The sequence below is a fragment of the Euleptes europaea genome, chromosome 18 (genome assembly GCF_029931775.1).
Source record: "Euleptes europaea isolate rEulEur1 chromosome 18, rEulEur1.hap1, whole genome shotgun sequence".
Classification (NCBI taxonomy): Eukaryota; Metazoa; Chordata; class Lepidosauria; order Squamata; family Sphaerodactylidae; genus Euleptes; species Euleptes europaea.
This window is the reverse complement of record NC_079329.1, coordinates 25,441,659-25,459,639: the sequence shown is the minus strand read 5'-3', so window position 1 is coordinate 25,459,639 and position 17,981 is coordinate 25,441,659. Positions and strand designations below refer to the sequence as shown.

General features: G+C 45.9%; 1 protein-coding gene across 1 annotated transcript; it reads right to left on the bottom strand.

Annotated features, from left to right (window-relative positions):
* Positions 1-532: 532 nt before the first annotated feature.
* HOXB4 (homeobox B4) lies at positions 533-3,141 on the bottom strand. Its single transcript, XM_056863971.1, has 2 exons — positions 2,715-3,141; positions 533-849 (listed from the first exon to the last, which is right to left on the bottom strand). The coding sequence occupies exons 1-2, from the start codon at positions 3,133-3,135 to the stop codon at positions 533-535; spliced, it is 738 nt and encodes a 245-aa protein (XP_056719949.1). The 5' UTR covers positions 3,136-3,141.
* Positions 3,142-17,981: the final 14,840 nt, after the last annotated feature.

Here is a 17,981-nt window from a genome sequence, read left to right as displayed (position 1 = left end):
AGCTGGATGGGGGAGGAAGGGTTGAAAAGGAACGGGGGTGGGGAGGGAGAGGGAGGGGGTCCAGTTCTTCATAGGTGAAACCGGGCCTCATTTATTAAAGACGAGTCTGCCTGTCGAGCTAATGGCTGGCATAAGGTCCTTCGTTTGTACGCGAGAGTAAACATGACAAATGGCCCCGAGCTTGGCTTGATTAAGGGTGAAAAAGGGATCCATCTTAGCCAAATCTGAACCCCCCTTCCTCCCCATCACCTACAGAAGAGAGCAGCTACCCCCACCCAAATACAACCCTGCTTTCCGGACAAATACAACCCTGCTTTTCTCTCTCCCCACCCCCCAAATCTTATCCTCTTTTGTGCCCTCTCCCTTCGTATAAATAGTGTCCCCACCCACCCACTCGACCCCCTTCCCTAGACGCCCTTGTGGTTCTTCCTCCGGGAACAGTGAAATCACAACGCATTCCTCCTTCCACACATCAGTTCTCTTCGCTAGCACACGCACACAAACACACAGAGAGACCACGCTCCAGGGGAGGTTATAGACTGGTTGTAGGATTGGGGGTTGGTCCATTGGTTCGATCCTGGGGCGCTCCTGGGGCCGGCAGACTGGCCCCGGCGTTAGACCGGATCTTGGTATTGGGCAGTTTGTGGTCTTTTTTCCACTTCATCCTCCGGTTCTGAAACCAAATCTTGATCTGGCGCTCGGACAAGCAAAGGGAGTGGGCGATTTCCACCCGTCGCCTCCGGGTGAGGTAGCGGTTGTAGTGGAATTCCTTCTCCAGCTCCAGCACTTGCTGCCGGGTGTAGGCCGTCCGGGACCGTTTCGGCTCCCCTCCCGTGTAGTTGGGGTTGACTGAGTGAAGAAAGATAAAAGGAAGGGGGGAGGAGAGCAGGCAAGGGGGGGTCGAAAGGGGGTGAGGGGTGGGGGGAAGAGGTTGGAAGGTTACTGTTCTGCCCCGTTTGGAAAAGCTCCCTGTATTTCAAGCAACCTGGGAGAAACATTATCTCCATCCACACGACCCACTAAGCCCTTCCTTCTCCCCTTACCCATGTGCAGGTGAGGACAAAGCCCCAGGGAAACCCAGTTTCTGAACTGGTGGGTGTCCCGTGCTAGAAAGTCGAGCTGCGGCTCCCCATCTATACCAGGGGCCTTTCCACATTTCAAACGATCAATGTGAGCTTGCGGCTCCCCTTTTCAACCTCCCCTGGACTTCGGTCTCCACAAAACGCAGCGCCGCCCTATGAGATTAACCTTCTTCTACTCGGGAAGTCACGAAGGCTCCACTCCTCGGAGCGCTTCCTGGAGAAGAAATCCCTCTGAGATCACTGAGAGTACTTCTGATAGGATCGGGGAGTTGTATAGAGGATGGGATTGGCCCACACAAAGACATCTAGCCTTGGGGGGAGGCGGTGGGGGGGATGGGATTCAGACCGAAGATTCAGACCAACTTTTCTGTTGAGAGCTTCCAAGTGTACCTTTACTCGGCTCCCCAAGATATTTTGTTTCCTCCCGTTGGTGTCTCTCACAAGCCTAACTCTCCTCTCCAAATCTTTGGCCTTACACAACCCTAAACCATGTAAAACCTAGTCTCAAAAGTGTGGCCCGGTGCTCGATGAAGCCTTCCAAGTCCAAACGACTCCTCTGGACTAATTCCATTGATGCTTTTGGGGCTACTTCAGGCGTAAATGGAGTTTGGGGTTTGTATGATGGAAGAAAGGAAGGAAACCGGGGAGCGAGAGAGAGGAATTAAAGCCAGGGAGACCCGAATTCTAAACAGCTTCCCCTATTCTTTTTAAGCATCTGCTTCAAGCTTAGGGGGAGAGGGGACGGGAGGAGAGGACAGTCAAACGCGTGCCAAATCCCCAACAGTCCCCAAGAACCTTAAATGGGATCCAGTGCAATCCTCTGCAAAGTTACTGTAGTTTAAGCCCAATGACTCTATCCGTTTCCAACTGGATCGGCTTAGACTGGAGTCTATGGCCCTCCTGTCCACACGAGTGCTGTGACAGAGACCTGCAACCCGATCCAGAATCATTCGAAGCTGAACGAAGGCTTGGACTGAGTCCAGCCTCAATCCGTGACAGTTGTTGGCACGCAAACACAAACAGACCGAGACGCTCCTTACAAACGCCTCTGGGATCAAGCAAGCGGGCGAACATTCGCCCACGTGTATTGGGGTGGGGGGTGGGGGTTCCTGTGTACCCCCAAAAGTTCCATAACGTTCTACAGCAGCTGTAAGACAAGACTCTACAGCCTTTTCTGGGACGTCCCTGCCACTGAAATCCACGAGATCCCCTTCCCTAGTCAGTAATGAAGGCTGAACGACATACTACAGACCAACGGCAAAAGGCACCTTAGAAGTTCACCTAAACTACTCCCAACACCAATTACACATAGTTGAAAAGCATCCTATCCTTTCATAACACTTTTCAGGATCAACGTTATCATTGGAAGGAAGGAGAGAGAGAGAAAGAAAGAAAGAAACCCAAGAAGGATGTTAACACGGGACTTCAAAGGCAGCTGGCCAAGAAGAGCCATAAAAATTTATGGAGGATGTAATTATAGCGCTCTGCAAACAGGGAGACCATAAATCTCAGAGGGGAATGGTTCTTTTACAACAGGGGCAATAAGCTTTTTTTTTTTTTTTCCTTCCTCTCCCAACAAGACTTTGAGGTGCAGGTTAGTATAAAGCGAAAGGCTCTTTAAGGTTCACTTACCCGTGCTAACATGAACCTTCTTCATCCAAGGATAAACTACCGGCTCTTTGCAAGAGGAAGGGCTTTGGTTGAGCGCGTTTTGGCTACAGGAAGGCGGTGGGCTTGGCGTGATGGATTCGCACGGGTGGCTCGGTTCGGAGAGGTGGTTGGGAAGTCCAGCCGGCGCGTGGACCTGCTGGCTCCTGGGAGAGAGGACCGCTGGCTGGTGGCCGGAGCCCCGACACGGAGGATAGGTTGGTTGGTTACAGGCGGACCGCGCTGGGTACGACGCCTCGTGTTGGAAAGAGTTCTCCTCTCGCCTCTGGCCGCTGAAATATTCCGGAGAGTGACTGGGAAGGTAATCGTGCTGCGAATATTCTTCGCATGGTGGGAATTTGGGATCCACATAGTTCGAGTTGATCAAGAAAGAACTCATGGCCATTAATATATATATATATTGGAAGGGGGAAAATGCAGCCGGGGCGCGCGCGCGCCAGCACGCACACTCTCGCTCGCACGCACACCCCAAAAATATACTAAAATTTATTCCTATTTCTTTCGGGCCCCCTCCCCTTCCCCCGCTCCCTTCCTTCCCCTCCCCTCCGCACTCGTTTTCCTGTTTCGCAGAGCCCTCCTACATTTGCAGTCAAGTGAACAAAGTTAGAGGTCCATGTGACCCCAGGAACCAATGGAGAGGTTGGCTGGGATTCCCGGATAAGGAAATCATCAGGAGGGGGAGGGAAGACGGCGTGGGGGGGACGCGCAGCCCACTCAACTCTTGGAGCCTTCCCGTTGCCAGCTCGGGCTCAACTCGGGAGTGAGTCCCGCGGAACTAAAACTGAACTGACTTCACCAACAAAATGAGCAGAGGAATAGGTGGGCATGTGCATAGTGCCATGGACAGTTGAGACTTTTGTGGTTGTGTGTTGTTGTTGTTGTTTTTTTAAAAAAACAAAAAACAGTCATTACATGGTCAGAGGCCCGTCAAAGAAAGAGGATGACCTGTAATCTCCACGAACAGAGTCGCAAAATCCAAGCGTCCCCTCCCAACGCAAAAAAACAAAACCGATACATTAAAGAATTGCTGTACATTATACACACGCAGCCTCCGGGGCTGAAACTCACGAGCAAAATAACAAAAATAACCAACAGAAGAAGGGAAGAAAACAAAGAGATATTCTCCTAGGTTTGAAATGCATTCATTTTCTAGCCGGTGCTGAAAATTTGTTTTCTGACGGTAGGTGATAGGAGGCTAGCCACCGGCCAAGATCGATAGAGCGCGCTTGAGATCGATAGAAACATCATTAAGTAATTCGGGTTACCCATCCCTTTAAAGGAGAATCAGCTACTGGTTTAGACTGGTTCTCCCCCCACACACACACACACACACATATCCCATCCACAGTACATCCCCAAATGTAGAAAATGCGTTAGAACAATGAGGATCCAGGAGCGTGAGGGTTAGACCTACAACCTGAGGAATGGAAATGTCCAATCGCAGAAATCATACTGATTATTTTTTTTTAAAAAAAGAAAAGCTTGAAAGGAAAGGGACCACACGCCCAGGGTTCGCGCAGGAACATACACACACGCACATATTTCAGTAGGACACGATATAGCTATCCCTTTTGTAAGGCTTCGGGGCAGGGACCTGTCATTTGTGTTTGGCTGGCACCAAAGAAGTCCTTGTCGCTATTAGGGAGGTGCTCTGACTCAGGAAAGCTAGTGTTGGAATAAATGTTAATCTTTAAGATGCCACTGGATTTTTTGTTTTAGTTCGCTGCAAGGAACCCACACGGCCACAGCTCTGCAATTACACATTAGTGTCATTATAGAATAGTTTGTGTCTTTATTAAAACAGAAGGGCAACGACCAACTTCCCTGATTTTTTGTAAACCAAGAGGTAACTGACAACGAAGAACATCCAATCTGGATGCTCACAAAACTCTGATCTTTTTTAAAAAAAATACCGCATGTGATGGGCGTTTTGTTCCCAAGCCATTTTTAAAAAATACTGCCCAGTCCTCTTAGGAAAAGTCTTCAACGATTTGTTTTCTTGATTTTCTCCCCTTCTTTCTGGTTTTCTTCTTCCGCCTAGGCTGTGCTCCGTAGCGTTTGTGTCAACTACATATTCCCCTAGATGCGAATTTGTGAGGCCGCTTCTTTTACACAAATTCGGATCTACAGGGTACATATAGAAGACAGACACATCCTCGTCGGGCTAGAAATCTTCCGCGTGGTTTACAGCCGGGAGAAAAAAACGTGGCTGCGGTCAACCGAACCAAACAAAACACCTAAACAACCCAGGTTTCAGAAGACATGGCGGGAAAGTTTTTGGTATTTACACACAACAACATGCAGCCCCCCAAAACCCAACCCGATTATTAGGCGGAGCCTACAGTATAACCCATTGTCCCGTATTCATTTGGAGAAGCTACCCTGATCCATAGATGTAATCCATGAAATTTAGTAAAGAGGAAAGAATATTGGTTAGCTAGTGGACCAAAGAAGGTATTAAGCAGAAATATTTTCTCTTCCCATTCCAGTCCAAAAAGAGTTATTGTTTAATTAGAACGAAAATTGCCCCTTAGCAATTAATTGTAATTAAAAAATAACTTCCACATATCATGAAATTTTTAAGGCTTCCGTGGATCATTAAGTTGCCTGAAAATCCTAATATAAATGGGATGAGGGAAATCTGAAAATAAACAAAAAAGATAGATGGAAGGATATAGTGGGGCTCTCTCCCCACCCCCCACCCCCAGGGCAAATCCTTTACCCCGCCAGAGGCGAAGAGGAAGAAAAGGATCAAAGGAATTTCATTTCCGAGAAAGTGGGGATATAAAGCAATAAAATATGCACATCGTATAACTAATGAACCTTCAATGGGTAGGAAAGAGAAGAACACACAGCTTTCCCGTAAACAGTTTTGATCTGGGAGAATAAACGGTGGTCGGTTTTGTGCCTTTTGTTTAAACTGACCCCAGAATTATTTTAGTGTAGAAACAAGAAAACCTTCGAATCACACAGAACTCCTCTTCAGGCAGAAGACTGTCATATTTAGCCTTAGGAGTGGGAGTTGGGCCTGATCTCTACCCTGTTTTCACATGGAATGATACTGACCCGGATTATGGTCACAAATTTGGGGCCAAGGGACAACGGTTTATTTCTCCTGCTTTAAACCGAAATTATACCATAATGGGAAAAATTGGCAACAAAGTGGTGTGCCTCTGAGTTCCAGGTTTATATCATCCTTTTTGTGTGTGTGTGGATTTCAGCAGCTCTCTTTTAAATCCCGCAACCGCCTCAAAAGTAAACCCCATCCCACCGCAAAAACAAAAAACACTGAAAATATGCCCAATTGTATCTAGGCTTGGAATCTCTCAATCCTACACTTTTTCCTCCAGCAAAGAGATGTTAGTCTGGTTAGGGACACCTTTGGGTCTAAAACTGTATTATCATATTCAACTAAAGTTTGAGAAGAAATATAATGTATAAAATACTAACATTCAGATAAAGGTTTTTAGGGTTCAACAAAGGGTATCAGCCCTCCACACCCAAAACGGCCTCTCGATCCTAAACATATTAACTCGCCAGGGCTGTTGTCAAAGACACCTTCCGAGTAAGTACGCAGAGGATCGCTTGCTGAAGACCAACCCCCAATGTTTGAACAGGTGCAGCATTCATTTCGTGTGAACACCAGGTGTGAACTCTGTACACCTTTTCCATGCAACATGTTTGTCCTAGTGGTTACAACTAACCCACGTTGTTAGGTTCAAGCAGGGACAAAAAAAATAACATGTTCAGAGTGAGAACACCAGTCAAGCCTGTTCCTGAAGCATCACTTCGAAGGACTTAACGATAGTTGGGTAGCCCCATAAGCACAGTTACATCCTTCCCAGTCCATTGAAGTCAATGGGTTTCGAATGGTGCAAACTCTGCTTAAGAACTGCACTGCTGTGCTGACCTCTGGCCATGACTCAAGCCAGCTCTGACTCAGCACATCTGATGCCCGAATGCAAGCTGACCCGTGCTTAAAGGGACGCTCGATTCCTGTTTGATTCAGGAGAAACTGCGTCCATTGTAGGGCCAAGTTAGCAAAGTTATAGGACAAAGGTCTCCCAGCCATGCCTAGCCAGCACGAAGGTAAACTGGCTACACCTCTCAAAACATCACCTGACCTGGATCTCTTTCCTATTTTAATTTTTCCCTGACCTATCTATATCTAGTCCAGCTGAGTCATAAGGCAGAGGTGAAGAGGGGAAGGAATAGCTGCGCTTATTCTGTTCTTGTTTGGTTTTTAAAGAGACACGTCCACCTTTTTCTTAAATGCCTTGTTCAAAGAGGGTGTGTGGGTGTGCGTATGTGTCAATCCCGGCATCACCAGCACCCCTAGCGTCTAGCAGACATTTCCCCCCACAAAAAGTCCACACACAAAAACCAGCTTGCGGTCTGGAAAGCCAAAGATAAACCATGCGGCCGCCCCCAACCGCACCCCCCCCTCTCTCTCTCTCTTCCTCCCACCCCACTTCGCACCACCCGGGTATGTTTTTTTTTTTTTCCTTTTCTTTTATCACTTTCGATTGCTCTAATAAAAACGTCTTAACTTTTCCGGAAGTTGGGAAAGACAGATTTGGCTCCGGCGTCCTCTGCATTTCAAAGAGACCCGCGGAGGAAGCCGAGGTGCGCGAAACCACAGAGCTTCGCAGCAGATGGACCCCGGTTGCAAAGTACAGTCAAGATCAGCCAGATAGGGAGAGGTGGGGGGGATGTTTTCTACCGAGGGGGTACACGTTTCGGGAGGGTCCCAGGACAACTGGAAGCGCCTTGTCCTCTTTTTTTCTCTCCCCCCTCTCTCTCACACACACACACCCAAAGGACAAAGCACCTGCCAACCGATCTTGGAAAGACCATTTTTTACAGAGCCGGTTAGCCGGTAACGGTCAAGATCTTTTCCAGCACACTTGAGCGCAGAGTCCGTGAGCCTCTTACTCTAGAGAAGTCCCCGGTGGAGTTTGACCATCTCGTTTTCGAAGACACAAACTTCCTCTGGGGACTGCCGGTTTTCAGCACCCCTGAGCCATAGAAACAAGCTCCAAAGACCTAAGAAGGCTTACTCTCGAGTAAAAGCGGCTAGGGAAGGAATACTTTGTGTGTCGTCGCGGTTGCAACCACAGCATCTCGGGGAGCGAAGAGCCCAGGCTTCCCCTTCTAAACAGCTCCACGCAGCCCACCCCATTCCCTTTCTACTTTCGCAGCCCCCCAAGGCGGAAATCATGAAACCAACCCGGTCTTCACCTTGCCCAGAGTTATAAAGAAGCCCCATCTCCAACACAGAGGGTAGCCGACTTGCTTCGGGCACTCCTGCTACAAAGCTCCCCCACCACCACCACCCATAAAACAGAATACTAACCGGAAAACTGGATCCTTCTCTGGTGTCTTCCCCTCCTCCATGGCAAAGATACTCCCCCCCATAGGAACACTCTCTTTTCTTTCTTTCTTTCTTTCTTTCTTTCTTTCTTTCTTTCTTTCTTTCTTTCTTTCTTTCTTAAAAACACGATTGTTTTTAAAGGGCCTTCGGAATCGCTGCCTGCCCGCTTGCAGGGAGCCGTAGGCCTAACTGAGCGCTCGCCATTCGGATCCTCGCAAGTTTTCGTATTAATCTCCATACTTTGTCAGTCTTTGTTAAACAGCTAGGCGTGTCCCGAGCGCCTCCAACATTTTAATATTTGTTAGACGCGCTGACCTGCGTTTCACCCCACTCCGGGGCTCTTCCCCCTCGCGTTTTCTATAATACGGTTGCATCGCTCCCTCGGTCATATTGAATTTTACCCAGGTCATTACTTTGGGGAGGGGGTGGGGGGAGAAGGAATTTTAATGCCGATCTTTCCTCTGCCGCTTGCGAGCGCCGGAGACTTTTTCTTTCTCTTTAGACGTTCCTCTCGTGTGTCTGTATCGGGTCTATGCGTTATTTTTTTCTATGCTCGTCCTTCGACATCGGAAGTAAACCTCCTTCCCAATTCATCGCTTAAATGTGCTTGGCCGCGGATTTAAGAAAAATAAGAGGGAGGCCGAGGAGGATTCTGTCTAGCGTCCACAAATTGGGGATCAAAACGGAACAGAGGGGGGCAATATAGGAAGAAAGGAAGGGGGGAAAGAAAGAAAGAAAGAAAGAAAGAAAGAAAGAAAGAAAGATCCCCCCATCTTTTCCCTCCCAAGCAACAATTCTGTTGAAGGTTTCATTACAGGGGTTTATCTTATTCCCCACCCCTCCAGAGCTAACTTTTTTTGAAAGGAAACATGTTACCTTTGACGACCTTAGAGGTGACATTCAACTCACCCAGCGTCTCTAGATACTACAATGTAAAGGGAATGTTGAACGTTTGAGCTTCCCGGGAGGGTAGGGAGTATCTCTGGACCTGTATGCCATGGGTTTGCCACCTGTTCTACAGACACACATAAACGAAGGATGATACCGCACCGCGCAGGTAGAGAACATAAGAAGTCCCTCCGACAGGCCAATTGGCATTAAATCATTGGAGCGAATAGCTCATGACGCTGACTGCCTGGCAGAAAACGTTTGCCCCATCGCTTTCCCTTTTCGTCAGAGACAAGATTCAAACGCTGGCCATTAACTGAGGGGACTCACGGGCTTCACTCGTTTTCGCCCTAATTTTCTGTCTGTCTAATGGCACTTCCTATAGGGAGGAACCGTGCTTACAAATTAAAACTTAGAAGTTAGATACCCGGGGTCGTTCCAGCAGCACCTACTAGAGCCCTGTGGAATCGCACCTGAACGGTCTTAACCTTCCGAAAACAAATGTTATCCATTTAAACGCCCTCCTTTCGAATTGTAGGAACCTGGAGTGCTGGAGACTGCGCTTCAGAGATAAGTGAAGTAATTAAGGGAGCCCTGAGATGGATGGTCCAAGTTCCGTCTAAACGGTAGCCCATTTATCCTGATATTTTATAAATACCAAGCGAAGCCTCCGCAGTTCGTTAGAGCTAACCTTTATCAATTTCTACACCCACCCGCCTCTACAAATATTTCCTTGCATGTCAACAAATCATGGATATAATCCGTGGCAGGAAAAAAAACATAATGTGTATCTGGAAACAATTTGGATAGGTAGGATTCACATCTACACTTGGGGATCTGATCGACAGAAACACTTGGTATCTTTAAGGATGGGATAAACCTCCCACAAACCTTTTAAATCCGAAGTAGTACCAATATGGAGCAGCCAAAACCATTTGCAGATGCATCCCAGATCTTACCGTTCTGCCCAAAGGATGGGTGTAAGAAGGGAACCTTTCAGCTCTAGTTCTAAACATTTATATATATTTTACTAGGCTTTCTCACAAGTGATGCATTTAGGAGTGGTGCATCCTTGACTATTTATCCCTTAGTATCCCTTCTTGGAAAGGTCGTTAAAGTGGGACTTACTTTCAACCAGCAAGTTTAGTGTCTGTTTCTATGGGTGTGGAGGTTGTTCCCTGAGAGGGGAATAGTTCGTTTCATGTAGTTAATGCGTTATAGCCTAATACGTTGGGGAAAATAATATATATGGGAATACGGTTCTTCTTTTTTGTTTGTTTTATTTTGTTTGATTTAAAATACAATTGAATTTTCACAAACGATGTCTCTTCCCCCTCCCTTTCTGGCTGCTCCCATCCTATAAGAATCCTGTCACTTAATTTCTAATCAAGGAATTAATTTACCATTGATTTTAATCCGATTTAGTACATTCTCCCCCTTTGCCAAGTATATTCTGCAGCAATAGGTCTGATGAGGAATATTTTTTCCTACATAAATCCAGGAGATGTACATGGCAAGGGGGGGGGGGAGGGAAGCCAGTTACTTATTCCTAACAAATGCCTTAATAGACCCCCACCCCTTTATAACAAGCGTTTTTTAAATAGGTCTCTCAACCAATCAAATATTCAATTATTCTGTCTTGTAACTGAGTGATGTATTGATAAGTGGATTACGTTTAAATAAAAATGTATTTTGAAATCTCTCTATAAGCACCTTTCCAAGAATCTCGAAGGAAATGCCAAATACTAAATAGAAAAGCTAACATTTAGAGGTCATATTTCATATATTTCCTTCATCCGATTTAAATATAGGGGAAATTCTGGTACAAGCAACACATTACACCCAATCCAAAACGAACTTAAAATTAAAGGAGCTCAAGATCCATCAGTACTGCGGGAGATCCAAGTTTAGAAAACGATCAATATTGCTTTCAATACACAGCAGGTTTCTCCTGTGTTTTTTTGGAAGCAAAGCGCACCACAATCATTTGTCCCCTAGAAGGCAAGACCCTTTGAGAAGTCTGGCTACCAATTTCGGAAGACAAGGTCATTATTAATATTTAATACCAAAAAAATTAGGCACTGGTAGGAAGTTGACCGTGCTGTCCCAAGTCTGAAGTGGGGAGATATTAATCTGCCATTAAAGATTCCGGAAACAATCCACCAAGAAGATACCCGAGGGTTTGCGATCACTTACTTTTTTCGTATATTAATGGACGGGTTAATTCAGTGCAAACTCTTGAAATGTATGGGACACGGGCAAGTTTAGGATAGTTAATGTTCTTACATTCTTTTCTAGGGCTTGCCTAGAAAAATATCTGCTTACTTTAGAGGCATGTTTAAAAGTTTCAGAGGGGTATCTTTACCATGATTTTTAGTTGCCCAACATTATTATTGTTATTATTATTATTATTATTAGTAGTAGTAGTAGTACAAGATGTTGATACAATTCATATAAATATTTTACAAGTAATATTACTGAATTTCTCTACACCACCACATATGTATTAATGTAATAATAATAAAAATATATACTGCTGCTGCTGCTACTACCACTACCACCACCACTACTACTACTACTACTACTAATAATAATAATTTTTATTGTGTCCCCTGCCTGTCTCCTATTCTATGGGGTAGGTAGTGATGGTATCACTGAGAACGAGAGAGAGAGTCTACTCACTACCCACGACCCTGAATGGCACTCAACACCCACCAGTCCCTCCTCTTCCTCCCCCTCCCCTCTGCCTCCTGACCCCCCCCCCCCTCCCGCCCCTTCTCCGCAGACCTGCCCTTTCCGAGGCTGCGAATGGCGCCTCGGCTTCCCTAACCCTTACCTCTTTCCTCTGCGGCCGGCAAGCGAGGACGGGCTTCCCCCTCTCTCCTCCCCCCCCCACCCCGAGGCCACGCCGCCGCCCCCCGCCCTCCCTCCTGCCCTCTTTAGCGCTGACAGTCCCGTCCGTCAGGCACAAACGCAAGGCTGGGTTTTGCACAGCCTAAACTTTTGACCCTCGCCTTTTTGACCCTGGAATCTATAATGGCTTGCAGTCCAATCCGCCCGGGAGGAGGTTCACCTCCCCAGACTTCAGAACCTGCGCAGGGATTCTTTCTTTCTTTCTTTCTTTCTTTCTTTCTTTCTTTCTTTCTTTCTTTCTTTCTTTCTTTCTTTCTTTCTTTCTTTCTTTCTTTCTTTCTTTCTTTCTTTCTTCCTTCCTTTCTTCCTTCCTTTCTTCCTTCCTTCCTTCCTTCCTTCCTTCCTTCCTTCCTTCCTTCCTTCCTTCCTTCCCACGAATTCTAGCGGGTGCTTAGTGATGACTTCTCGAACTATTGGAATCGCTTCCCAACCTCCCAGCATCATTTCTCCTTTATTAGGAGGTTTTCCTACTTCTGTAGCTGCCTGAATCTTTCGCCCTCTCTCTCCCCCCGTCTTTCAGGGCTGGGTGGGTGGTTGGCTAGAAGACGGGTTGCCCCTCAATGCAGGGCGGGCTCTCAGGCGGTCAGTAGGGCAAAGCTGTGTGGGGTTTAGAGGGCTCCATCGGAAGCCGTGCCAGAACGCCTGGGAAAGAACCGGCGGTTGGCTGCGGTGCATGGGTCTGAAGCGAGCTCTGCTGGTTATACTGAGTTGCTACAAGCGTGGAGATTTACCGCTTTTCCCATCTTGCTCCCCCCCCCCTTCAATATGACATGCTGTAAATTTCATTTTGCAGGAAATTTTCAGTTTGTCCTCTGAACCAAAAACCACAATAAGAACCCCAGAAACCTTGTTTTGACAAATTCCAGATTAGGTTGCAGTCGGCTCGGATCTGCCAGGGATACTCCCGAAGTCTCAGATCTTAATTGGTGGGCAGCCATGTTTACTCAGGAGTAAATTCCACTGTGTTCCCTGGGGCTTACCGCTTCCTTCCATGGAACTGACCCTTCCTTGGGGGAAAGTGAGTACAAAGATATTTAGGATTGGGTGGCCTACCACTTACCCCCTTAGGACAGGTTTTAATCTATTTTACTTTCCCATGACCAATCAGATGAGGAAGGAAGGACAGGCAGATCTTGTAGAAGGGAGGAATGGTTTTGGACGGGGCAAGGTGTTTTTGAACCGCCTTGATTTGGGGGATTTTCGTTTCCTGCAGCAGTTTCCCCCTTCAGTTGTAGACATGCCAAATGGGAATATGTTTGAACATCTGCTGAAAGAAGATTATGCCACTACTGAAGTTCGGTGCTTCGGAGTTTATAGGTTAATCTGAAACCTGAGAAAACCAAACGTCTGTCTTTATTTATTTTTGCTTAATTTATTTTTGTCCGGGGAGAAGTTGCCACACGAATAACCCTATTAAATTATCCTCTCCCATCCTCATCCAACAGATACAATCGTTTGAGATCCTAGAAGATCCTTCCACTCACCCAGGGAATCTTTCTTGCTGCCTACCTAACTCTCTCTCCCCCCCCCCCCACCACCTACACACCTCCTTTTTGGCGATGTACTCCAGGAAGGTAGCAGTTTAAGAGACCTTCTTATGCATTATACTAGGAAAGGAAAATGGAGACAAGGAAGGGGGAGGCGGAAGGAAAGCAGCAATGTATACCAGTTGAAGTGGGAAATTAACACCCTAGCTTAGGCACATTTCCCTGGATCTAAAGCCCTTCTGAATTCGGGTGAAGGGTGTTGATCACACGCTTGGGAAGCTTGCGGTTTCCCTTTCATCTTGAGACAAAAAGCATGCACAATAAAAAAACAAACAGACAAACAAACAATCCCCTGGACTGGTGGTTTTTCACATTATCTAGTCCAAAATACCATCAACAGTCCAAACTAACAAAAAAGAATTCAGCATGAGCTTTCGCATTGTTATATGAGCTTTCCTGTAATTAGTCTTAAAGGTGCCTCTAGACTCCTGTCTTATTTCGCTCCACAGACCACCAGGGTCTCCCCCTTCTGCAATCGAAAGATGATCGCCATTTTCCACGTGCAAAATAATTTTTTACTCTTCACGGGGTCTTCGCCACTGTTCCCATTTTACGGACAGGGGGGGCTGGGGAAGCGATGTCGATTGACAGTGATGCGCAGAAGAGGGAGATGAGGTCCTGTCTAACATTCAGTGGTCCTTGATTAATCAAAAATATGATTTTAAGGAAAGGTTCGGGACAAACGAACGTTATTTAAGAACGGGGCAAACCCAGAGGGGAGATTTCCTTTTTTTTTTTTTAAATCAGCAAAAGTGAATGTTGACCTCAGAAGGGGACTCTACCCTATTTCTTGGGGAAGAGTCACCCACTGCATTTGGATGTGGGGGGGGGGGAGAAGTGCTTCTTCTCCTATAGAGATGCGGCTTTCTACCTCTCCGTCTGCTGACCTGGGAATGATCCCGAGCGCCTATGAATTATTGATGAGCTATAAGGACCGCTCCCCCCTTTTCAGTATGCAAACCCCATTACACTGTTAAAATGGCGATTTAATCGCCCAGAATAGCTTCGCCTTGCTTCCTCTGAGCCCCCATCCCACCCCACCTCCTCAACACGCAACTCATTTCAGCCCCCTTTTCATTTAATTTTCTTAATTAAAATCCTTTTCGCAGATTTTAATTCCTCTCTCTTTTTAGGGGGTGGGTGGGTTCGTGCACAGAGAAAGAGAAGGGGGGACGACAGAAAGACCTTTCTACCGAAATAAGCAAGACCGTCTTTTACAAGGAAACGAAACATTTGTAAAAGAAGAGTAAACCTAAGGAGTGCACTCTTTACATGAAATCGTAGCTGAAACGAAAACACGGCACAGACGTGTGTTTTTTAATTAGGGTTATATATTTTTATATTTAAAGGAGGTGTAGTTCTTGGGACATGACATTTACCTGGTTGGCAAAGGGGTTATAATAAAGATTTGTGTTCTTGTGCTATGTTATTTTGTATGGGGAAGTGGGGGGGGATGAGAGATCGAGATCTCGGGTATCTAACAGCCCAAGTCAAACATATATAAATCCGGTTGATTTTAGTGGGAGAGTTAAGTGTGTGCATAAATCTCCCCCCCCCCATCAATGAGACTTAAGTGTTTAACTTTGGTGGGATAGTGTCCTTATTTATTTAGACTTGCCCTGGTTCTATGGCTTTTGGATGAGACTGGTTTAATAATGGCTGCAGACCATGTACCCAAATTAAATCCGAATGAAAGCACGATGCGGTCTAAATCCACAGGCCCTTCAGTAGTACTTCTCCAGTCTGGCTTGTAGCTTTAACGCAGGTGTAAGGCAAGGCCATCCCCTCTACCCCCAAAAAAACCCTTTCTGAAAATGATTATGTTGTAGTATACCTGCTGTCTTTTTTATGGTCCCTCCAACAGTGGATCGATGGTTTGCGCAGACACCAGATACTCCCTGACAAAAGAAAGGCCTGACTATTGCCTGTCAAGTCTATCTCTTCTTTCAGTTCTGGATTTTAAAAAGCACCCTTAGAAGGTCTCCTCCATAGCTCTATAATCAACTTTTGCACAGGTCAGGAAGTCACGGGTTTGTTCAACAGCGTACACCTTAATCTACCTTTTGCTCTTTCTACACACTTGCAACACAACCTATAACACCTGCATTTAGGGTCCAGATTTGGACGTGAGGTTCATTTCACTCTCTAAGGAAAGACCTTCACTCTCCCCCCTGAAAGCTACATTTCCAATCTGCACCACGCAAAAACAAAGTAAAATAAACCCTACTGTAGGCTATCTCCAAAAATATGCATTAAAAAAAATCCTTAGTGTCACTATGTTCTCACAAACCTACCTACCTATCTTCTGTCTGTCTCTGGTCTCCTACAGAAGAGGCATATCAAGAAGAGAATTTAGGAAAGCTCAAAAACGCTATTAATCTCCTAAAAATACACATTTTAAAAAACCTTGTAATGTTAATATAGTCTTCCATACCTAAAACCTATATGTCTAATCTGTCTGTCTCTGGTATCCTAAAGAAGTGGTATCTCAGGAAATGAACTTAGGAAAGCTCATAAATGCTGTTGGTCTTTAAGATGCCACTGATATCCTGAAACACGGTCACGGAGGTCTTATTTAAAAAAAAAAAACCATTACAATGGTTTCAAAATCAGGCTATAGAGTACCCGCTAGTCGCTCATTGAATAATCACGTATTTATTAAGTTGTAGCTCGCCAATAGATTTGCTTCTGTATCGCAAATAATATCCATGCATGGCAAGAAGATGGATACAAGGCTGTGTGTGCGTGAGTGTGAGTGTGTGTGTGTGAAAGGGGGCATTCACACAATGGTTTATACACACACATGCGCCTGCAATGAATAGACTGGTCTGGTTATCACGAGGACAACCGAGTTCAAGGGGAGTTTATCCATTGACTTCAAAGAACATTGGATATGACCTTTTGTGGTCAAAAAGTCAACTATTGTCGCCTGACTACTTAAGAGAGGTGTATATTGGCTGGTCTGGAGCAGATTGTCTCCCCCCCTCCCCAACACTCCCAACTCCCAATTTGTGAGGATAGACTTGAAAGATGAATTGGAGAAGTTTAAGATACCATGCATATACGGCCCTCTTTAGTTTTTGGCTGGTCTGTGATCCTTTTTTTGGGGGGAGAACTGTGCGATCGTGTGCGTTTGTGTGCACAGTTTAAGTACCTACAACTGCAAGTCATGTTAAAAGACAGCCACCATTACGAACATAGCATGTTACAATTAATTTACTAGAAGGTGAGTACCCGGAAACTATCCTATATGCTGAATGTAACCAATCTTACCGAACACAATGGGTTTTCTAAGTTCAGGACTAGTGATCATATTTTAGATTTTCATTGGACACCCCACCCTACAAGAAACAGTTCTTCCATTTTCTGATGCCATTAAAAGGGAAAGGGGCATTATAGGCTGAAGAACCCTTCATAAGAGAGGAGGGCTAGAATTTTTAATCTTTTGGTGAGTGGGGACTCGGGAGCATTCAGATCTATTGTACAAATGAACCTATACTGTGATATGCAAGGAACAATGTCAAGTATATGAGATCAGTGTTTATTTTTCCTGTTTACAGTATGTACATAGTTCAGAATCGGCTGTATTAAGAACACAAGAAAGGAAAGGAATTTTCTGTAGGAACCTTCCCTATCTATGCTGTCCGAATTGCGTTCCTCTCCCATTAAGGGTTTCTTTCATTACCCACAATTAAGCAAAAGAAAGGAAATATAAGAAAAGGTGTTTTCCCCACCCCCACTCCCAGGAATGGCTGCCCACTATCCAGATCACGTACTGTAATCTTCCCAAGAGATTGTGGAGAAATAGGAAACCATCTTTTCAAGGAGAAGAACAGTGCCTTATAAGAAAGGAAGAGTAGGAATATAATGCTGCAGAAAACAGATGCTATTTTGACCCTTGTTTCTTAATGGCCCAAAGATGTCCATGGCTTGGCCTAAGGAGAGCTAACCAGTTTAGGACAGCTCAGAGTAGATCGTCCCATTGCCCCACCAGGAAGCCACCGGCCACCTCTCTGTTTAGCCACGATCTCTCCTTGCTACCTTTGGAAGCAAAGGTGCCTTTGCTTCCAGGGAGAGATGAAATGGGATGGAAGCAACTCAACATAAAGGGGTTGCAATACTGTAGTGAAACGTTCGGTTTGGGACATAGGACTTGGTTTCGAGATACTGTAGGTATCAGCCTGACAGGGAAAAGCAAAAAGCGTGGAGACTCGTCAGTAAGCAACAGTATAGGCAGGTGAATTGAGATCCCTCACCGGACAGATAAATGACAGACCCATAGCTGGAGAGATGCAAGGAGGGGAAGGGGGGAGGAGAAGGGCAAAGAGAGTGCTATGGGATGGGCAGACTGGACCGATGCTGAAAATGTCCTCAGCGACAAGGCTGTGGATCCTCTTTCACCTTAGAAATCAGAGCTGTTGCTGGCTCGCTCTCACACCCTTTGTCTTTGGCGCATCCAGTCCTAACTTTCCCCCAATAACTGGGTTTCTTTCAGTTACTCTAAGGGCT

Bases quoted from the DNA above. Each gene is read 5' to 3' on its own strand.
- HOXB4 (XM_056863971.1), bottom strand. From the start codon at position 3,135: ATGGCCATGAGTTCTTTCTTGATCAACTCGAACTATGTGGATCCCAAA. The intron at 850-2,714 runs GTAAGTGAACCT...TTCTTCACTCAG, and splicing joins GAAGGTTCATGTTAGCACGG to TCAACCCCAACTACACGGGA.